The sequence below is a fragment of the Colius striatus genome, chromosome 25, assembly GCF_028858725.1.
Source record: "Colius striatus isolate bColStr4 chromosome 25, bColStr4.1.hap1, whole genome shotgun sequence".
Taxonomy (NCBI): Eukaryota; Metazoa; Chordata; class Aves; order Coliiformes; family Coliidae; genus Colius; species Colius striatus.
In genome coordinates, this window is record NC_084783.1 from 2,248,183 (window position 1) to 2,270,684 (window position 22,502).

Below are 22,502 nucleotides of genomic sequence, written 5' to 3' on the forward strand. Positions count from 1 at the left end.
GGCAGCCCCTCTGTGTGGGCTCCAGCAGCTGACCCAGAGTGCAGCCTGGGCACAGGGGCATCAGCTCTACTGGCACCAGCCCATCCTGCACCTGCACCCTTCTCCCTTTTAGGTGGGACTTAGCAGGGAGAGCCCCAGGGATGAGTTCAAGCTGTGTGTGGCTGCACAGAGTGTCCTGGTAATCACATCTGCTCCCAGGGGATGATTCTGTGAACAATCAGAAGGTGCAAAGTCTCCTCTCTGAGCCTTTCCCCTTGCTGTGTCCCTGCTCCAGCAGCACCAAGGATGGAGATGGGAGGAGGCTGTGAACTAGAATTGGAGGGTTCAGATGACAGTTTGGCCTAAAACCCATCTCCAGCTGCAGGAGCAGCACCCAAACACACCCAGCCCTGGGGAGAGAAGGACTGGAAGAGCCCAGGAGCTGCACCAGCCACACTCTGCTGGGGGAGGAGAAGTGAGGGGGGGGTTGAAGTTCTGTCTCTATTTCTGCTACAAAAGCATTTCCAGAATGTGACACCTCAGTGAATAACTGAACCAACCAGTCAGCACAAACAGCAGCAGTTTGGGGACACATCAGTCCCACTGCCCCCAGAGCCCCAGAAAGATGAGGTGAGAGCCCAGACTTGGGCCAAGATGCAGAGGGCACAGGACACAGGGCACAGCTCCCATCTTCTATTTCAAAGCCCATTTTATTTACAGTATCATACACCTCCACACCCATTAGAGGTTTTCCCTGTGTGAGCCCCAGTGAGAAGAGGTGAAACAAGTCCCTGGAAATGAGTCAGGAGCCACAGAGGCTGTGCCAGGGGAAAATGGGTCAGTGCCCAGCAGCTGGAGCAGGGCACCCAGAGCAGCACTTGCCCCGTGGCCAAGAGCAGAGCAGGAGGCTCCTGCTGCCCTCCAGGCAGGGGTCTGAGCCCCAGAAAGTCTGAGCTTGCTGGAGGGATGGAGAGGGATGGCAGCCCAGGCCAGACCAGAGACAGCAAGCTCTGGCACTCACAGCCCTGGCAGGCACATGGTGCCAGGGTGAGGATGGAGAGGAGCTAGCCCCACCTCTGCCCCCTCAGCCCCACAGCAGAGAGCTGCAGCCCTCCCCAGGGCTCTGTGCCTGCTCTCCTGAGCTGGGACACAAGCAGCAACAAGCCATGCAGACACCCTGTCTGCCACTCACACGTCCTCACAGCATCCCAGTCTGCCCTGGGGCAGATCTCTCTGCTGGGTGGGCAGCTGAACCCATTTTCCCCATGAGATACAGACAGAGGAGCCTCAGGGGCTGGTGCCTACCACAGCTTCTGAGGCAGCCAGCAGGCCAGAGGTAGCCCAGGGCCACTGTGGCTGCCAGGGCTCAGCTGAAGAAATAAGTGGAATCCATCACCTTCTTCAGGTTCAATTCACCTGGGGGAAGGGAAGGAGAGGTCAGGGCAGAGCAGGAGCAGGGCAAGGTGGAGATGGGACAAATGAGAGAGAAGCTGCCCCTGGCCCTGCTTCAGCTTCTTGCAGACAACTGCTTCAGCTCAGCCCCTGCTGACAACAGGGATCTTTGAGGTCTTCCAGGAACTGCTGTGCCTCCAGATTTAGGCAGCAAGAGCAGGACAGGAGAGTGGAACAGCAGCAAGACAAGGAAAGAAGGGTAGAGGGTAGGAATCATCCCTGGTGCTGGGGCTGAGCATGGCCACTGAGCACCGTTTGCTGAGGCAGAACAAAGGCCAAACAGATGGTCTGGCAGCAGCAGGGCTGAGAGCTTAGGAGGAGTTAAACCCATTGCCTTAATCCCATTGCATGTATATCATCTAGATCCTGGCAATTAACCATGTGCCTCACTCTCATCTCCAGGCAAAAGCCTCGTGGCTGGGAACAGATGGGAGAAGAATGAGGAGAGGGGGATGGGATGAGGTGGGTCAGCTCTGGGGGAGAATCCCAGGGGCACAGGCAGGAAAATCCACTCTCAGGGGGCAGCTGGACCCTCATGATGTAAAGCTTCAGTCATCACACAAGCTCAAGTGATTCTGGAGGCTTCTCCACACGTCCCAACTGCTCCAGAGCTTCCCAGTTCCTGCCCCATGCTCTTACCTGTCTTGGGGACATTTGACAGCTGCTCCATCAGTTTCTTCTGCCAGAGGGCTCTGGTCTCCCTGTCAGGGCTGGATGAAGCAGAAGGAAAGCAAATCAGCATGGGAACTGTGGGAGAAGGTGCATCTTCCTCTGATCCCCCACTGCAAGCCCCTGACACTGGGATCCAGCTCTCCCAGGTACCCTCAGCAGGGCTCAGGCCCTGCCACAGCAGCCTCAGGGCTTGTAGTGCTGAGGCACCTACAGACCCAGCTCAGGCTGTGCTGTCCTGCTCTGCAGTGGTAATCCTGAGCCCTACACGTGTCCTGCCCAGCCCCTACTGCCTCACTCACAGTGGGGAACCCAGAGCACAGACATTACAGCCCAGCCCAGGCCCAGTGAGAGATTCCAGCACCAAATCCTGCTGCAGTTCTCTAGCCAAGGATGCAGAAAGCAGCTCAGCTTCCCTCCAGAGCTACCTCCAGGCACATCATGGAATCACTTGGGTTGGAAAAGCCCTGGAAGCTGCTGCAGTCCCAGCACTGACCCACAGCCCTCAGCACCTCAGCTCCAGGGCTTTGGGATCCTTCCAGGGCTGGGCACTGCCCCAGCTCCCTGGGCAGCCTGGCACAGGGGCTGACACCCCTCTCAGGGAAACAGTTCTGCCTCAGCTCCAGCCTCAACCTCCCCTGGGGCAACTTGAGGCCATTTCCCCTTGTCCTGTCACTCATTACTAAGGAGCAGAGACTGTCTCTTGTCCTGTCACTTGTCACTGGGTAAAACAACCACCCCTGAGAGAGGGGAAGAGGAAGGAGCTGCAGGGGCTCAGCAGTACAATACCTGCAGTACTTCTCCAGCATGAACTCAGACAGATCCTGCAGGATCTTCTCACTGTGCAGAGCCACAAATTGCTGCCGACAGATCTGATCCAGGAAGCAACAGGGAGATGTGGGTTAAGAGACCTTTTCCCCACCATCCCATCAGTGCTTCTCAGCCAGGTCAGAGGTGAGGGGAAGGGTAAGGAAGAGAGGGAAGGGGAGCTGCCAGACAGGGGTGAAGGGAATCAGCCTGGGGAGGTGGGATGCAGAGGTTGATCCTCGTTTATCAATCTACTGTGCAAGAGCCCTCAAAGCCCTCAGAGCACTCCAGGGGCAGGACACAGAGACACCCATCCTGTTAGGTGCTGTCTTACAGGCACAGATTCTCAAAGGCTGATTTAGAGACAGATTCTCCTCCAGAGAGTCCCTGAAGGGTGGATGGCACTAAGGAATGGGCTGGAACCACCAAAAGCACCTCAAATTCACTTTGTCTGGGTAAATCAATCGGGCTATGGAGCAAAGCCCAGGGGAGGGAAGGGCTGGCAAGTGCCCAGAGGACAGATCAGCAAGATCCTGCTCACAAGGGAGCCAGGGGGACACTTTCACCTGGTTCATGATGTCCACGGTCAGCGCGTGAGTCCAGTAGCAATCGTGGACTGAGACGAAGGTCAGACCCTGTCTGGGAGGCAGAAGGTGCCAGGAGGTGAAGCTGAGAGTTATCCATGACATCCCCTACCCCATGGACACCCTCCTGCAGGGATCTATATGGGGCCTACACAAGGAGGGGGAGTCACAGAGTCTCTGAATGCTGAGGGTGGGAAGGGCCCTGCAGAGCTGCTCCAGCCCCAGCCCCTGCTCAAGCAGCTTCCCCTGGCTCAGGGGCACAGGAACGTGTCCAGGTGGGGTTGGAAACCTCCTGAGAAGGAGCCTCCACACCCTCCCTGGGCAGCCTGGGCCAGGGCTCCCTCACCTCAGCACCAAAGAACTTGCTCCTCCTGTGCCAGGGGCACTGCCTGTGTGCCAGCCTGTGCCTGTTACCCCTTGTCCTGCCACTGGCCACCACACACCAAACACTGGCCCCAGCCTCCTGACACCCACCCTGCAGGGACTGATCAGCACTGCTGAGATCCCCCTGAGCTCAGGCTTCTCTTCCCCAGTTGAACAGCCCCAGGGCTGCAGCCTTTCCTCCTCACACACATGTTCCATCCCTCAGCATCTTGCTGTCCCTGCACTGGCCTCTCTCCAGCAGTTCCCTGTCTCTCTGGAGCTGGGGAGCCCAGAAGTGGCCCCAGGACTCCAGATGAGGCTTCCCCAGGGCAGAGCAGAGGGGGAAAACTTCCCTGCAGATCTTCAGCAAGAGACAAGGCCAACCCTTCATGTCTCTGTCCCTGCTGCCTCTTCCCATCCCTCTCTGCCAGAAGGCCCAAACACCCACCCCCAGGAAAACTCCATTCCCACATCACACCCCTCACCCTGGTGACACTCTCCCTGCAGAGACTGATGCCCAGGGCAGGAGCAGCCCCAGCTGCCTGCTCATACCTGAGACAGTGCAGAGCTGTGAGCATCATGTGTGTGGAGTCCAGGGAGTGGATGAAGTTGGGAGGGAAGGCATTCTTCTGCTTCACTGTGTCAGGCTTCCTGCAGCACAGAGAGAGAGATGGGAGGAGCTGAGGCACTTCCAAGCCAACAATGAATGTGCCAGCCAAGAGCTGGAGCTGCTGGAGACAGCCCTGAAGAGCATCTCTGGCTGCCTTTCTGCAGCTCAGGGGTGTACCAAGAGCTCTGACACTCAGTGGAAGGTGCCACTGATGGGAAAGCTTTGGCTTTGTCCCCAAAGCATGGGCTGGGGTCTCAGTAAGACCATGAGTTTACTTACTGGCTGGTGCTGGAGCTTTTCAAACTCAATTGCTGCATGTTACAGCTCACCTGCAGGGAGACAGAAAAGGGATCCCTCAGTGGTGGGGGTTTGGAAGGGCCCTGCACACCTCAACCAGCCCCAGCCCCTGCTAAAGCAGGTTCCCCTCAATCAGGGGGCACAGGAACTTGTCCAGGTGGGTTTGGAAATCTCCTGATCCCTGGGCAGAGCAGAGGGGGAGGTGAAACTCCCTCAACCTGCTGCCCACACTCTATTTGATGCCCCCAGGATGCCATCAGCCTTCTTGCCCACGAGGGCACATTGGTGGCTCATGTTTCATTTGCTCCCACAGATCAGCACTCACACTGCACTGTGCAGCAGCACAAAGCACTTGGCACTGCCCTGTACTTCTGCAGTGGGATCAGCAAGCATGAGCTGCAGGAAACATCTGAGGCCACAACAAGGGGCCTGGGCAGGGACCTTTCCAAGGCATCCCAGTCCCCAGGGCAGCTGTGAGGCCTCAGTCACACCTCTCCTGCTTCCCCTCCCCAGGATGCTGGCAGGCATCCTTCACTCCTTCCCAGCAATGCACTGATTCACTCTGGTAGGGATAAGACAAGGGCTCCTGGAGGTGAGGGGCTGTGAGGACGAGCCAGGCTGAGGAGCTGTGAGTCAGCTCAGCAACGTGTGGGAGACGAGAGCGGCGACTGAATCACGGGAGCTCTGAGGAAAGCTCCTGGGTGCAGGGAACAGGCCCCTGCCCCAGCTGCCTGAGTGGGATGGGAGCAGCAGAGCTTCCTCACCAGCCCACCCACACACTCTGGTCTCTGCAGGGAGGGAGGAGGCTGAAGGATGTGCCTGCACACACGAATCTCACCTCTCTGCAGGCTCAGCTGCAGGTGATGGTCAAAAGGGACGTGGGAGGGTTATTGACAGTGGAGGAACAGGAGGCAGCAGCGTGCCCAGGGGGGCAAGAAGGCCAAGGGCATCCTGGCTGAGATCAGCAGTGGGGTGGCAACAGGAACAGGGCAGGGACTGTCCCCTGTGCTGGGCCCTGGGGAGGCTGCAGCTCCAGGGCTGTGTCAGTGCTGGGCCCCTCGCTCACTGCCACAGGGACACTGAGGGGCTGCAGCGTGGCCAGAGCCGGGCACAGAGCTGGGGAAGGGGCTGGAGCACAAGGGGCTGGGGAGGGGCTGGGGTGTTGAGGCTGGAGAAGAGGAGGCTGAGGGGAGACAGGAGCACTCTCTGACACTCCCTGACAGGAGGCTGCAGGGAGCTGGGGGTTGGTCTCTGCTCCCCAGTAACAAGTGACAGGACAAGAGGAAAGGGGCTGGAGTTGCCCTGGGGGAGGCTGAGGTTGGAGCTGAGGCAGAACTGTTTCCCTGAGAGGGGTGTGAGCCCCTGTGCCAGGCTGCCCAGGGAGCTGGGGGAGTGCCCAGCCCTGGAGGGATCCCAAAGCCCTGGAGCTGAGGTGTTGAGGGCTGTGGGTCAGTGCTGGGCTGGGCAGGGTGAGGGGAGGGCTGGGACTGCAGCAGCTTCAGGGGCTTTGCCAAACAAAACAACTCTATGATGCCAACCTGCCAGGCTTTAGCCAGTTGCCTCAAAGCTCAGCTGCCCTTGCTCCCCATCAGGGAGGGGAAGGGGTGGATGAGACCCCCAGAGCAGACACTTACCACAGCAGCTCTGGAGCGATAGTAGGGCTGCAGGATGGGGAGCCCCAGCGGCGTCACCCACTCCACCGTCTGTCCCGACTGGGCAATGAGCTTGGCACTCTCTGTCAGCCAGTTCTTCAGCACAGGGAAGATGGGAAAAGAGCAGCTGGAGTTAGTCTGGGCAGCTGGGAGAGATCCCAATCCCCTCCCAGCACAGGCCAGCCCGATTCCTGCCACTGACTGGGACAGTCCAGCATTTACTGGGGGGGTTTGGCTCTGCACCAGGCACAATCTCACAGCTCTGGGCTGGAAGCATCCCCTCCCCAGGGAGCATCCCCTTGTCTGTGAGCCAGGGTAGAAGAAAGAAGGGAGAGATAAGAGGCATCAGGCACCTTACCTGGATATCTCGAGTGGCTGAGAACATCTCCTTGATGACATTGAACACCTGCTTCACCAGGTAGTGAGATGCCTCCCACAAACACTCCTGCACAGACACAAGACAGAGCAAAGGGGCAGCTAAAGATGTGGAGCAAGAGATGGAGCTTGGAGGGAGCTAAGAGAGCCTCAGAATTGCCCCCATCACAAGCTGTGTTAAGCAAGAAGCAAGCATCAAGAGGAACAAGCTTCCAAGAGCAATGCTGAGGACAGGGGCCATTTCCAGGTGGAAGAACAAAGGCACAAACCTTGTTTTGCATCTGAAACACCAGCTGAGGCTGGGCCCAGGGAGGATGAGGAGCAGCCCCACCTCAAGAATCCCTTCCCAGCCACAAGCCCTGGCAGACACTGGGCAGGTGTCCTGCTTTTGGCTGGGATGGAGTTAATTTCCTTCCTAGTAGCTGCTCCAGGGCTGTATTTTGGGTTTACACTGAAGATCAAGCTCATTCCTGCTTCTCCCCCTGCCCTGACAGTGAGTGGCAGAGGCACCAGGAGCTGGGAGGGAATGTGGCCAGTAGAGCTGACCCCAGCTAGCCACAGGGCTATTCCACACCACAGGAGTCAAGCCCAGTATAGAAACTGGGGTGGCTGGTGGAGAGGGGCAGATCCCTGCTTGGGCACCAGTCAGCAGCTGGGGAGCAACTGCACTGGGCAGCACTTGCCTTGTTCTTGGGTTTTGTTTCTCTTACTTACTATTATTATACTTTCTTCTTCTTCCTCTTGTTATATTTAAGTCAGTTATAACCCCTGTTCTTACCTTAAACCCCCAGGTTTGGAGTTTCCTTTCCAACTCCCCTCCCCATTCTATGCGAGGTGTGGGCAGGGGGAATGAGTGAGGGAGGGGCTGTGTAGGGCTTTGTTGCCATTGGGCCTGAACCATGACAACAGGCCTGGCACAGACATGGGAGGGATTACAGGGGCATGATCACAGGGCTGGCATGGGCATGGGGGGGGTTGATCACAGGGCTGGCATGGGGGGATCACAAGGTGGGCACGGGGGAGCTCAGTGCTGCACTCAGCAGTGTTAGCTGAGATCTGAGAGGTAAAGAGAGCACCAGGCAGGAAGGAAAGCCACAAGAAAGGCATTGCAGGTGCCTCCCCCAGCAGGGCTTGGGCTGAGGGAGGCTGGGGCAGTCACAGCACCTCAGGGAACTCGTCCATCTCCTTGAGCCTCTTCTCCATCTGCAGCCGCCCGCCGTAGCGTGTCACGCCGTACACCACCGTCATCACCGTCTGCTTCACCACCTTCCTGCTGATGTAGCCTTGGAGCACCTGGGCAATCTTCACCCCCTGCTCAGCATCCTTCTTCCTAAGCTCCTCCACCTGAGGAGAGCAGCCCCAAAGCCAGTCACACTGGCCCAAGGGCTCTTCATGGCTTGGGGAGAGGTGGAGGGGGCTACAAGAACCTTCCCCCTCAAGCTGTGCTTCCCCACCTTGCCCAGCCCTGCTTAACTGAGATCAGCTGCTGAAAGAGAAAAGAGGCATCTGGATCTCACAGATAAGTGTGGCTGTGGGGGCCAGAGCTTTCCACTGCTGCCTCAGCAGAGCAGTGTCATTTGGCAGCTGGATGGTGCCAGACACCACAAGGACATGGCATCAGGACTCAGGTATTGCAGCCAGTTCTGGGCTCCCCAGCTCCAGAGAGGCAGAGAACTGCTGGAGAGAGGCCAGTGCAGGGACAGCAAGATGCTGAGGGGATGGAACATGTGTGTGAGGAGGAAAGGCTGCAGCCCTGGGGCTGTTCAACTGGAGAAGAGAAGCCTGAGCTCAGGGACATCTCAGCAGTGCTGATCAGTCCCTGCAGGGTGGGTGTCAGGAGGATGGGGCCAGTGGTTGGTGTGTGGTGGCCAGTGGCAGGACAAGGGGGAACAGGCACAGGCTGGCACACAGGCAGTGCCCCTGGCACAGGAGGAGCAAGTCCTTTGGTGCTAGGTGAGGGAGCCCTGGCCCAGGCTGCCCAGGGAGGGTGTGGAGGCTCCTTCTCAGGAGGTTTCCAACCCCAGCTGGACACGTTCCTGTGCCCCTGAGCCAGGGGAAGCTGCTGGAGCAGGGGCTGGGGCTGGACAGAACTCCAGGTGTGGCCTTACCAGGACAGAGTAGAGAGGGCCTTCAGTACCCTGGCAAGGAGGGGAGGCAGGTCCATGAGGAACCTGTCACTGTGCCTCACCTGCTGGGCCACTGCACTGTAGACATCCTGGGGCACACTGCAGGGCATCAGGTTGACAGAGATGGCACCAATAAGGTCCCGGCCAAGAGCTGCATAGTGCTGCAAACCATTGCAAGAGCCATCCTGCCAGTGAGGAGACTTGTTAGGTGTTAGTGTGAGTTAGCCCTGCTCACCCATCCCCAGCTCAATGGCAGACACACTTAGCTCAGGAGCTTTAGGACATTTCCCTGCCCTTTCCAGGCAGCTTTGCAGCTCATCTCCCAGCACTGGCCAGGGCTACACCAGTTTCCATTTTCCTCCTGGCCAGTTTCCCTGTCTGGGTCTCATCAGTACCTGCTGCCTGCCTGACACCAACAAAGCCTCCCCATCACATGGTCCCCTCCCTGAATCTTCAAACACACCAGCTCTGTGGAAACACTGACAGCCAGGACACTCAGAAAACAACTGATCTGTCTGGGATGCTGGAAGAAGCCCCAAGAGGCAACAGCCACAGCAACACCAGCAAGCCCAGGAGTGGGGTCAGAGGCAGGATGAGGTGAAGGTCACTCAGCAAGTGCTGGAAAGCTCCCCCTGGCAGAAACCAGCTCCCACTCAGCCTTCCCCAGAGCTGCAGTTACAGAGATCATGGATTGATCTGTCCCAGCAGCTGCCCTGACAGTCCCCCTGGGACCAAGATCAGTTTGGATGAGATGGGCAGGACCTGAGTGATGGCATGAGAAGATCCTGCTGCTCCCCAAACATCACCAGCAGAAAGGCTTCCCACAGATGTGCTGCTGCTGCTTTGGATTGTCCCTTTTCCTCCTGTGCTTGGGCTCTGCCTGCAGCTGCCAGCAGGATCAACCCTCCTCTCCTCTCCCCCTCCTCCCTGCACCCTGCAGTGCAGCAAGTTGCAGAGCTGAGAACTGTCAGGGCTGCAGAAGAGCTGTCTCTATTAACCAAGTGCTGATGACTCAGGTGGAAAGACACTGGGGTGCCCTCCAGAAGAAGTCCTTGCTTGAATTTCATTAACAGCACCCTCCACACTCCCACAACTGCTCTCTTGATCTTTTGTTGTTATAACAGTATCAGTTAGACTGTCTCATACATATTCCAGACTGCTGCTGGCAGAATACACCCCTGTTCTCCCCCCACACTTCACTGTGGCCATCTGATCTTCTAATGGGATGAGCAAACCCCTCTCACCAGGAAAACAATTAATCACTGTCTCCCATGCAGCACAGGGATTTATCAGTGCAGACAGATAGCTGGCTGGGCAGTGGCTGCACAGAGAGCTGTGGGGCTGCTGGGACATGACAGGAGAAGGGGCTGAGTGTGGGCTAATGGCAGCAGGGAAGGACAGATGGAATCACAGAAACAGAACTGTTTGGGTTGTTAAAGTCCTTGAAGCTGCTGCAGTCCCAGCCCTCCCCTCACCCTGCCCAGCCCAGCACTGACCCACAGCCCTCAGCACCTCAGCTCCAGGGCTTTGGGATCCCTCCAGGGCTGGGCACTCCCCCAGCTCCCTGGGCAGCCTGGCACAGGGGCTGACACCCCTCTCAGGGAAACAGTTGTGCCTCAGCTCCAACCTCAACCTCCCCTGGGGCAACTGCAGCCCCTTCCCTATTGTCCTATTCACTTGTAGCTTGGGAGCAGAGACCAACCCCCAGCTCCCTGCAGCCTCCTGTCAGGGAGTGTCAGAGAGTGCTGCTGTCTCCCCTCAGCCTCCTCTTCTCCAGCCTCAACACCCCCATTCCCTCAGCCCCTCCCCAGCCCCTTGTGCTCCAGCCCCTTCCCCAGCTCTGTGCCCGGCTCTGGCCACGCTGCAGCCCCTCAGTGTCCCTGTGGCAGTGAGTGAGGGGCCAGCACTGACACAGCCCTGGAGCTGCAGCCTCCCCAGGGCCCAGCACAGGGGACAATCCCTGCCCTGCTCCTGCTGCCACCCCACTGCTGAGCCCAGCCAGGATGCCCCTGGCCTTCTTGTCCCTCTGGGCACGCTGCTGGCTGCTGTTCAGCTGCTGGCACCAAGCCACCCAGGTCCTTTCCCTCCAGCAGCTTCCCAGCCCCTCTGCCCCGGCCTGGAGAGGTGCCTGGGGTTGCTGTGGCCCAAGGGCAGGATCCAGAGGTGCAGGATGCCTTCAGAGAGCTGAGCAGCACCTGAAAGGCTGTGCTTGCCCCACTCAGAACGTGGGCATGTCTGGGACCGAGCAGGGGCAGGACACAGGGCAATAGTCACAGCACAGAGGTCCAGTTCTCCCACCTTGTGCTCCTGCAGAGCTGCTTGGCTTCAGCCTCAGAACAGGAGCAGACCAAAAGCCCCCAAATTCTCACCACAGCCCCGAGAACTTCAGCTGGGCAGGTGCTCTCCCACCAGTCAGGTCAGGCTGACTTCCAGTCCTGATCCTGAAGCTGCAGAAGGTAAAGACTGGCCCTGCTTTCACCCTGTGGGCAGCCAACAGCAACCTCCCAGACAGGCTCAGCTCCAGCCAAAGGAAGCAAAGCAGCACCCAAGTGCACTGGCTCATGAACAGCTGCATGAAACAGCAAATTACTGGAGTCCTCAAGCCAAGATGCCTGTAGACTGCACTCCCATTCTTAAAAAAGCCTTGGCCACATGGTGTAGTAAATACAGTGCTGGAGACCTGGATGCTTCACTCCAGGGAGCTGGGGCAGTGCCCAGCCCTGGAGGGATCCCAAAGCCCTGGAGCTGAGGTGCTGAGGGCCAGGGGTCAGTGCTGGGCTGGGCAGAGTGAGGGCAGGGCTGGGGCTGCAGCAGCTTCAAGGGCTTTGCCAACCCAAATGACTGTGGGATTCTTCTGCCCTGAGCTGTGTGTTCTGCCTGTTTCCCCCACCCCCCTTCAGCCCCATGTGCTGTGTGGATCCCTTGGGCTCCCACCTGGTGAACTGGGAAGTGGGAGATGTAGGCTGCTGGATCTGGGCACCTCGAGGCTTTGGCGATCTCCATACAGCAGGCCAAGGTCTGCCAGGGCTCATCTGTGTCCATCCACCACTTCCTGCCCTGGGAACAGCAAAGCACACACTGGTAAGAGTGACCAATGCTCTTGTGGCCCCACAAAGCAAAGGCAGGAGCCTCTGTGCTCCTGGAATACACTGGACAAAGCCTCTCCTCCCACCAGACCTCCACTGCCCTGGATGTCCCTGTGTTCACACAGATGGCTGTTGTTTGCAGCCTCAGCAATGCCTTGTTGCACCTTTTCTCACTCAAAACCTTACACTTCAATATGGTTTTGTCCCAAAATGGATCTGATTCCTGGTTTGTTTTACTGCCTGGCAGCTCTGCTACCTGAGAGGAATGGGCAAGTCTCTTCTGGAACTCAGGATGATGCTGATCCCTTTTTCCTCCTCAGTGTGTTTGGACAATTCCTCTTTGGACTCCACCACAGAGGAACTTCTCTGCTTTGCAGTTTGGTTATTGAGTGAGGGAGCCCTGGCCCAGGCTGCCCAGGGAGGGTGTGGAGGCTCCTTCTCAGGAGGTTTCCAACCCCAGCTGAACATATTCCTGTGCCCCCTGAGCCAGGGGTACCTGCTTTAGCAGGGGTAGCTCTGCAGGGCCCTTCCAGCTCCCACCATTCAGGAATCCTGGCTGATCCTGTGAAGGGGATCTCTCCAATCCACCCAGGGCTTGCTGCAGGCTCCTCATGGTTCAGATTCCCACCACTCCACTCCAAAAAGGAGCAGTGCCCTGTCAGCCCTTCCCCACCTACCGTGAGTGGGTGATCAGCTGAGTCCAGGATGTCCTCCATGATCTCATTGGCATACTCCAGCCTCTCCTGCAGAGTGTTCTTCTTCTTCAGCCCTGTCAGGTTAACGAGGTGAATCTTCAGCCAGTCAAGGCCTTTGGGCCCCAGAGGCCTTCCCTCTGCAAAGAGCAGGATGGCTCTGGTGACATCATTCCCCAGGTGGTTGAAGTAAGGTGGGCAAGGGTAAGTCCTGCCCCTGAAATCCATGTTGTGAGGAAACCAGAAGATCTTGTCCCTGACATAGTTGGCAATGGAGAGCTTATAGAGAGCATCTACACGCAGGCTGTGCATCTCAGCTGCCTTCTTCTTGCACAGCAACACCTCATGCTTCTGAGACTTGGTCCAAGTAGAGGGGCTGCCAGGAGGGACAGAAGGTTTGGGAGCCTCAGAGACAGGTGGGGGGATGTCCAGCTTCTCATTCCCTTTGTCATTGAAGATGGAGATGATGATATCCAGCACTGGTTGGTTGATCTTCCAGGCACAGTTGCCCAGCTGGTTGAGGGCATCCAGCACTGGGTGGAGGTTCACTGGGGGACACTGCTCCAGCAGCACCTGGTGCTGCATGGCCCCGTCCACGAAGCGCATCAGCTTGGTGTCGTTGAGGATAAAGGCACCAAGGTTGGGGGAGGTCCAAGGGACTGGAGGGCACAGCATAGGGATGGAAGAGGAGTTAAAGGTCAGCAAGGTCTCTGCAGCTTCTGACATGAGCTGGGAGAAGATGGGATGAGGCTTTATCAGCCCAACCTGGAGAGAAGAAGGTCGGTAGGACAGGATTATCATAGGATCATGTTGGTTGGACTTGGAGCTGCTGCAGTCAGAGCCCAGCACTGACCCACAGGCCTCAGCACCTCAGCTCCAGGGCTTTGGGATCCCTCCAGGGCTGGGCACTCCCCCAGCTCCCTGGGCAGCCTGGCACAGGGGCTCACACCCCTCTCAGGGAAACAGTTCTGCCTCAGCTCCAGCCTCAACCTCCCCTGGGGCAACTTGAGGCTGTTTCCTCTTGTTCTGTCATTCAGACACTGACCCTCAGCTCCCTGCAGCCTCCTGTCAGGGAGTGTCAGACAGTGCTGCTGTCTCCCCTCAGCCTCCTCTTCTCCAGCCTCAACACCCCCATTCCCTCAGCCCCTCCCCAGCCCCTTGTGCTCCAGCCCCTTCCCCAGCTCTGTGCCCGGCTCTGGCCACGCTGCAGCCCCTCAGTGTCCCTGCGTGTCATTAAGGCTGGAGTCTGGAAGCCCATGTGGCCAATCAGCAATTACACAATGATCAGACTAGGTACTGACAGCACCTGCACAAGAATCAGAGTCTCCATGATGCATCCCTGAGCAACAAAGGCAGCAGGGAGCTGTGAGGCCCTTGCAAAAGCCTGGTTCTGCTGGAGAGCTTGACCTGCCCACCCACAGAGCCTCCAGGATGAAACTCACCTGCCAGGTGCTGGAGAAGGAGTAGATGTGGTAGAGGACAGGGATGAGACTTGGCTCCAGGCGAGGATTGAGGATGTTCCTGGGAAACTTGACAGTCTTCACCAGGATCTCCAGCAGGTGCATGCCCAGGCGCACCAGCAGCATGTACGGCCAGTCACAGCCCTTCAGGTTCACTGAAGGCCCAAAACCTGCTTCTGCCACCAGCTTCTCCCAATATTCCCGTGGCAAAAACTCACCAGGCTGGCAGGGGGAAGCAGAAAAATCAGTTGGAGAGGGGTCAGCCATGAGGGGTTGCTGGGTGGGATCTGTGTAGCTGGAACATGGACCCTCCTCCTGTCCGTGTGTCCCGCTGAGGTTCGTCCCTGACAGAGCTATCTGGGGAAGGGCTGTTGGCATGGCTGGGGTAAGGCCAGCAGTGAGAACCTGCTGCTGCAGCAGGAGAGCAGCAATGCAAAGCCCTTCCCCTCAGCACACTCCCATCCTCATCCTCTCTCCCAGGCTGCAGATCTGCCTTCCCCTGCCAGGCCAGATGCACCAAGCACTCGAGCTACTCCCATCGGTGGCCTTGGCTTCCTTCTCCCTTCCTCTTTCCCTGCAAAGTTCATCCTCCTCATGCCCCAGAGCAATCTTGCACAAGATGCCTGGCTCCAAGGCATCAACTCTGCCAATTTAAAGCCTTCCCCTTCAGAAATACTCACTTCTGTGACTGTCACCATGAGGCAGGGAGGCTGCAAAGAACCAGAGGAGATCTCCCCAGTTCTTGGTGGCCTCTAGCAGCAGCTTCCCACAACCTGGACCTTGTGTTTGTGAGGAGGTGGGACAGGAAAACTGACTCTACTCATTCTGCTCTGCTGCTCTGTAACCCACAGGCTTCAGGAAGTCCTCTCCCAGGTGTTCCTACCTTGCCATCCTTTGCCAGGAGGTGGATGTAGTCCTTGTAGATCTCCTGCACCTTCTCCAGTTGGCCACTGTGCAGCTTCCTCTGGGTGACATATCTGTTGTAGACTTTGGAGCCCAGCTCCCTGGCCAAAACAGTCAGGGATTCTCCTTGTGGAGAGAGGGTGTTGAGGACCTGAGAAAGGGGAAGGTAAAAAGGCTCTTAAGGAGAAAGGAACAGAAAGAGGGAGCAGAGAAGCAGAGAAACAAAGTGGGAGTTAAAGCAGGGAGCATAGGAAGATGCTGGTTCATGTCATGATGAGGACGAAAACACGGCCAAGACAGAGCAAGGGCTTCTCTGGCTGCTCAGCACAAGGAAAAGACAGAGCCTGCACCTCATAACCAGGGCAAATGTTGAGGCTCATGTTGTGATTCTGCTGGTCCAAGCAGTGCTTTGTGGCCTGTGCCCCTGGCCCTGTGAGGGCAGGGCAGGGACCTACCTGCAGCATGATGCCCACATACTCCTCATCTGGCAGCAGGCACAGGTAGGGGTAGAGACTAATGTGCCCAGACATTGTCTTGAGTTTGGGCATGTTGCTCCTGGACTTCCTCAGAGCCTGGAAGATGGAGCTGTGCCACTGGGAACGGAGCGTGTCCAGCACTTTGCGCTGCACAGAAAGGGAAACAAGCCAAGAACTTGGTGAGACCTGAGTGATTTGAGTAAGCTGGGATGAGAGTGTGGTACCAAGGAGCTGCCTCCCTCTTCTGGCCACCACCCTCTGCATCTCTCACAGAATCACACAATGGTGGGGCTGGAAGGGCCCTGCAGAGCTGCTCCAGCCCCAGCCCCTGCTCAAGCAGCTTCCCCTGGCTCAGGGGGCACAGGAACGTGTCCAGCTGGGGTTGGAAACCTCCTGAGAAGGAGCCTCCACACCCTCCCTGGGCAGCCTGGGCCAGGGCTCCCTCACCTCAGCACCAAAGGACTTGCTCCTGCTGTGCCAGGGGCACTGCCTGTGTGCCAGCCTCTGCCCCTTACCCCTTGTCCTGCCACTGGCCACCACACACCAAACACTGGCCCCAGTCTCCTGACACCCACCCTGCAGGGATTGATCAGCACTGCTGAGCTCCCCCCTCAGCCTTCTCTTCTCCAGCTGAATAGCCCCAGGTCCCACAGCCCCTCCCACACATCTGGAGGGTTGAACACTCCCCTTTCCCTGCAGACATGCAGCCCCCAGCCTCAGCTTTACCGCTTTAATGGCCTGAGGGGTCAGAGGTTTGGTTGCCTCCACTGACTCCATGGTTATGGTGTTGTTGAGCTCCATCTGTAGCTGCTGCTGAAAACACTCCTGCAGCTCCTGCACAGAGAAATCCAGCTTGGGGTATGACACCATCCTCTCCTGCAAGAAGAGTTGAGACAGTAAGTGCCAAAAGCCTGAGGAAGGGAAGATGTGCTGATTGTCTCAGCTGTCCTGCAAGAAGCATGTGGGGTCAGTCCCTCTTGAAGGCACTTTTCCAGGACCTCTGTGTCCAGAGGGCTGAGGTCTCTGGCTGGCAAACCCCAGGGGGTTTAAAAGCTTCTCCAGAGGCTGCTCTGTTCCTGTGTCATGGTCAAGCATCCCTACAGGCATCTCCTCCAGTGTATGCACATCATCTCTCAGCCCCCTGCCAGCCCCCAGCTTCTCTCTAAGGCTGTTCTTTACCCCTGTGATGACTTGGGTGGGCTTTTGAGCAGAGATTGGGCTAAAAAGTGCTTCCCACATTACAGGCCTGGAGTGGTCTCAAGGACACCTGGCTCCAGAACCACTTGGCCTGCTTTACCACCACCCCTGAGCTCTGGAGCTTACTTTGGAGTAGAAGTCTGGGAGCAGAGAAGACTTGCAGATCTGGGGGCTGGGTGGAGGGGGCAGCTGGTAGTCAGGATGGACAATCCTGATGGCCTTCAGCACATTCTCCTTCTCATCTTCCTCAAACAGGCACTTCTGGAAGAGGTCATCCATTTCAAAGCCATTGATCTTCATCTGCTGCAGGCAGCTGAGGTGGGGCAGATAAGATGGGCTGAATCTTTGTGTGCTGGACAGAAACCAGCACATCATGAGGCAGGGAACAAAGGTTTTAAACACAAGTCTGGAGGAGACACATGGGGGTAAGCACTTCTGAGGATACAAGAGCCTTGACTGCATCAGGCTTTTCCTTTCTCTCTTGTGCCCCCAGCTGCACATGAGACACATCACAGGACAAAGAGCCACCCCTCCCAAATCCCTGGCAGCCACAAAAGCAAAACCCTCTCCCCAAAGCAGGGCAGAGAACTGAGAGAGCCACAGAAAGCAGATGCCTCAGTCCTTCAGAGCGTGTCTGTGGGCAGCCTGGCTGCAGGAGCTCTCCCTGCACACAGCCCAGAGCCAGCCTGCAGGAGCTGCTGAGGTGGGAGCTGCCTCCAGAGCACAGCCTGTCCCCACAAGGTCACCCACCTCAGGTTACAGCCATCAATTATCCACCCTCCAGCCTGTACCTCTGCTGAGCAGGCAGCTTTCAGGGAGGCTGAGCTCCACTGCTGTTGTGAGACTGAACAAAAAGATGCAGGTTCCTTCACCCTTAAATAACCCAGCTCTCCTCTCCCCTGAGGCAGCAGAAGGGAGCCCACAGAGCTGGTCACAGCTTGGGCAAAGGAACAGGGAACTGTGGTTAGAATCACAGAATCACTTGGGTTGGCAAAGCCCTTGAAGCTGCTGCAGCCCCAGCCCTCCCCTCACCCTGCCCAGCCCAGCACTGACCCCTGGCCCTCAGCACCTCAGCTCCAGGGCTTTGGGATCCCTCCAGGGCTGGGCACTCCCCCAGCTCCCTGGGCAGCCTGGCACAGGGGCTGACACCCCTCTCAGGGAACAGTTCTGCCTCATCTCCAACCTCAACCTCCCTTGGGGCAAGCTGACACTACTCCTGGCTCAGGGAGCTGCTTTGGGGAGTGCAGAGACAGCTCTGACCAGAAGCAAAGCTGTTCTCACCTCCTACATCTCCTTTCCTTGCAAGATCTCAAACTCCCTAGCAGCTGGGGTGGCAACAAGGAGAGCCCACTGCAGGAGCTCTGCCCATCCCTAAATGTGACCACAAGAAGTGAGTCAGAGCATCTAGATGTGCACACAACAGGGACAGGTCTTCCCAGCCTCAGGCCAGGGCACCTCTGTGCCACTGCAAGCTTCCAGTTCTCCCAGTGAGGCAGCAGGTTGTGAGGATGCTGCCCAGGTGAAGGGTGTTACCTCCAGATGACTTTGACAGATTCTGAGGTGTGGCCCATGCACTCCAGCATTGCTGCATAGGATTCAAGGTTGGGCTGGAGCTTCACAGAGTGCATCATGGCAAAGAGATGGCTGATGCGCTTCAAACGGCCCTGTGGGGGAGAAGAGAGAAGGGGACTGTGGCCACAGGCACCAGCACTCCCAAAGCACAGCTTCACCACCCTCTGCTCCTCTGCAGGTTTAGCCATGTCTCTTCTGCCTCATCCTCTAGTCCCCTTAAAGCTGAGGAGACTTCACAGGCTGCCCAGGGAGAGTGTGGAGGCTCCTTCTCAGGAGGTTTCCAACCCCAGCTGGACACGTTCCTGTGCTCCCTGAGCCAGGGGAACCAGCTGGAGCAGGGGCTGGAGCAGCTCTGCAAGGCCATTCCAGCCCCCACCATTCAGGGATTGTGTGATCCTATAAAAGTCACCTCCCAGGGATCAGTGGCCTGATTCCCACCTGCTCCAGCAGCTTCCCCTGGCTCAGGGGGCACAGGAACATGTCCAGGTGGGGTTGGAAACCTCCTGAGAAGGAGCCTCCACACCCTCCCTGGGCAGCCTGGGCCAGGGCTCCCTCACCTCAGCACCAAAGGACTTGCTCCTCCTGTGCCAGGGGCACTGCCTGTGTGCCAGCCTGTGCCTGTTACCCCTTGTCCTGCCACTGGCCACCACACACTTGCCCAGTGGCTTCCCATCAGCTCCATCCCTCTCAGCAGAAGAGGCAGATGTGACACACAGAGGTAAAACTACACCACCACCTTCTTTGAGGACATCTCCCTTCCTGAGCCAGCCTCCCCTCTCCCAGCCAACAACCTGGCAGCCACAGCAGGGCAGCAGCCACAGCAGGGCAGCAGCCACAGCAGGGCAGCAGCCACAGCTCGGTACCTTTTTTGCCCAGCTCCGCATCACCACGTTGTAGGAATCGACATTCAAGTGCCTCCTCCTGCCAGGGGAGTTGTGGTACATGAGCAGGAACCTCTCAGCCTCCTGTGGCTGCTGCAGGAACAGGAAACACTCCAGGTTGGACTGGATGGTCTGCTGCAGGACCCTGTAATGGCTGCTGTCCTTGTGCTTCAGCTCAGCTTGAGGCTTCCTTATCTTTGGACGCTCCTTGAGTTTCCCCTGCCCACAGAGACTGAGGAACAGAGCAGGGTCCTGGCTCCAGGCAGCAGACAATGTAGCCTTTGAGGTCTTCAGGGTCTTCTTAGCTTCAGCTTTGCCCTTAATCCCTGGTTTGGCCTTGACCTCTGCTTCAGCTTCTGCTTCAGCCTTGGCTTTGGCTTCTGCTTCAGCCTCTGCTTCAGCCTTGGCTTTGGCTTCTGCTTCAGCCTTGGCTTTGGCCTCTGCTTCAGCCTTGGCTTTGGCCTCTGCTTCAGCCTCTGCTTCAGCCTTAGCTTTGGCCTCTGCTTTAGTCTTGGCTTTAGCCTTGGTTTTTGCTTTTGACTTGGTCTTGGCCTTTGCTTTGGCCTTGACCTTCCCCTGCTGTTCCACAGGCCAAGAAGCACCAACAGATAACTCCTTCTCCACCTTCAGCTGGTGGATGCACGTCTCCTTCTTCAGCTTCTCAGCCCAGCTGCTGGGCCAGGCTGGGCTCTCAGCAATTTCCCTGGGAGGGGTCTGCTCCCCTGGGGGCTCAGGAGCCACTGCTCTCTGCAGCTGGGCCTGGCACTTGTCATTGCCCAGTGAGGCCAACTCCACTGTGTTCTCTGGCACCTCTGGGCTGTTACTGCCTTGGAGCTGCTTGACTCGAGCTTTCAGCACTGCCAGGAGACACACAGATGGGGAGAGGTGAAGGGGTTGTCTCCTACCCCAAAGGTCTGACCTCTAGATGTGCCCAGGAACCTGCTGAGGGAAGGAGTGTCCATATCAGGACCTCTTCCCTCCTGGGCCAGCTCTCCTCCCAACAAGCAGCTGCTCTAGCCACTGGCTTTCTGGGATCTACCTAATGCTGTGGCCCCTTCCAGCACCTCAGGGCACCCAACAGTGTCACTGCAAGGGGAAAATCAGCTCCCCCTTGTCTAATCTGCCTGCTCACTTCACTGGCTCTCTCTCCAAGGTCTTAATGCCCTCAGCTCCCAGAGCTCAAACCAAAGGGTGCTCCAGGTCAGTCTGTAGAGCCCTCACATGTCCTGGAGGGACCTTAGGACCACGCTGTGTTTTACAGTGACTCAACACTCCCTGGGAGCAGAGTGAGCCTCCAGGTCCTTAAGACAGGCCAGAACTTGCTGAGGGAGCCCATCAGCTCCATGGCAATCCTCACATCCTTGCCCAGGCTACAAAGATTTCCAGGCTCAAACATCTTGTGGAGACTCCTAAAAACTCCTCCCAGTACACTGAGCAAGGGGAATGCCCTGCAGCTCTGCCCAGCTCACCTTCCAGCAGCTCTGTCCTCTCACACGTGGCAACCCTGCTCATCTTCTCCTTGGTGCTGGCAGAGGAGTAGCTCCTGAGAACACTCCATGGGATCCCTGCAGCAGAAAGATGCAAAGACCAAGAGGTCAGAGGAGGCTTCAGCCCTCACAGCTCCATCTCAGTGGAGGGTTCAGTGCACACCCCCAGCTCTGCCCCAGGGGGATGCTCATGCCCAAGGGCACTCCACAGCCTCACAGTCAGGCTCAGGGACCTCACACAGCCCCTCAGTTGGGTCACACCTCCAGGATCCCACAGCCTCACTGTCAGGATCAGACCTCTGGGACTTCACAGCTAGGATCAGACCTCCAAGACCCCATGGTTGGGGTCCCAGAGCCACATGGTCAGAGTCAGCCCTCCAGGATCCCACACAGCCCCATGGCCAGGGTTCCACAGCCCCATGGTGGGGTCCCACAGCCCCACAGTGGTGTTCCCACAGTCTCAGGGCCAGGCTGAGCCCTCCAGGATCCTACACAGCCTCGTAGCCGGGGTCCCACAGCCCCACGGCGGGGTTCCCACAGCCCCATGGCGGATTCCCAGAGCCCCATGGCCAGGGTCCCACAGCCCCATGGCGGGGTTCCCACAGTCTCAGGGCCAGGCTGAGCCCTCCAGGACCCTACACAGCCCCATGGCCGGGGTCCCATAGCCCCATGGCCAGGGTCCCACAGCCCCACAGTGGGGTTCCCACAGCCTCAGAGCCAGGGTCAGCCCTCCAGGACCCTACACAGCCCCATGGCCGGGGTCCCAGAGGCCCACAGTGGGGTTCCCACAGTCTCAGGGCCAGACTGAGCCCTCCATGACCCTACACAGCCCCATGGCCGGGGTCCCACAGCCCCATGGCCGGGGTCCCACAGCCTCAGGGCCAGGGTCAGCCCTCCAGGACCCTACACAGCCCCACGGCGGGGTCCCACAGCCCCACGGCCGGGGTCCCACAGCCCCACGGCCGCTTCCCACAGGCCGAGGCTCCCACACAGCCAGACGCTCGGAGCGCGGCCTCCCACACCCCTCAGCTTCAGCGCCGTCCCACGGGACAGGCAGAGCCCCAGAGCCGCGCTACTCCATCCCGGGCCGTCCCGCTGCCCCGCCGCGCCCCCGCGGGCCCGGCCGCCCCTCACCGCCGCCCCGCAGCCGGGCCGGGCCCAGCAGCCGCAGCGCCGCCATGCCGCCAGCGCTACGCCGCCATTGCCGCCGCGCGGGGCACGCCGGGAGCTGTAGTTCCAGCGCTTCCACCCCCCCCCACGCCGGACTACAACTCCCATGGTGCAGCGCGCCCCATCCCCGCTCTCCCCGCGCCCTCTGGCGGCCCCGACGGGACGGGCTGGGAGCGGAGTGACGGGGGGTCGCGGCGGGGGGGACACGGGGCTGTCCCGCGGGACACGCACACACACACACACACACAGGCCAAGCCCTGGCCCCAGCAGCCCCTCGGCTGCCCAGCTACTCCTCACATCCAGACCATCCCCTGCCCACCCACCACGGGAGCTGGGGGGGGATGGGAGGGTGCAGTGCCATTGATACCCAGCTGCAGAGATGCCTCGTTTATAGGCTCCTCCTCAGGTTCCTTAGAGTTCCACCCACCTCATTTGTAGACCCCGAATCTCTACCCTCATTTGTTGTTAAAGTTGCCCCAGAGGAGGTTGAGACTGGAGCTGAGGCAGAACTGTTTCCCTGAGAGGGGTGTCAGCCCCTGTGCCAGGCTGCCCAGGGAGCTGGGGGAGTGCCCAGCCCTGGAGGGATCCCAAAGCCCTGGAGCTGAGGTGCTGAGGGCTGTGGGTCAGTGCTGGGCTGGGCAGGGTGAGGGGAGGGCTGGGACTG

The 22,502-nt window shown here is 58.4% G+C and overlaps 1 protein-coding gene across 1 annotated transcript; it reads right to left on the reverse strand.

Annotated features, from left to right (window-relative positions):
* Positions 1-688: 688 nt before the first annotated feature.
* On the reverse strand, positions 689-21,878 carry POLRMT (RNA polymerase mitochondrial). Its single transcript, XM_062015036.1, has 21 exons — positions 21,803-21,878; positions 20,651-20,746; positions 19,164-20,038; positions 18,262-18,392; positions 16,855-17,041; positions 16,258-16,407; positions 15,511-15,678; positions 15,036-15,206; positions 14,135-14,374; positions 12,678-13,457; positions 11,849-11,971; positions 8,977-9,099; positions 7,953-8,132; positions 6,772-6,858; positions 6,396-6,509; positions 4,744-4,793; positions 4,407-4,505; positions 3,474-3,546; positions 2,890-2,972; positions 2,071-2,141; positions 689-1,395 (listed from the first exon to the last, which is right to left on the reverse strand). Exons 1-21 carry the CDS (start codon positions 21,846-21,848, stop codon positions 1,346-1,348), a joined length of 3,897 nt encoding a protein of 1,298 aa, XP_061871020.1. The 5' UTR covers positions 21,849-21,878; the 3' UTR covers positions 689-1,345.
* Between the last annotated feature and the right edge of the window lie 624 nt (positions 21,879-22,502).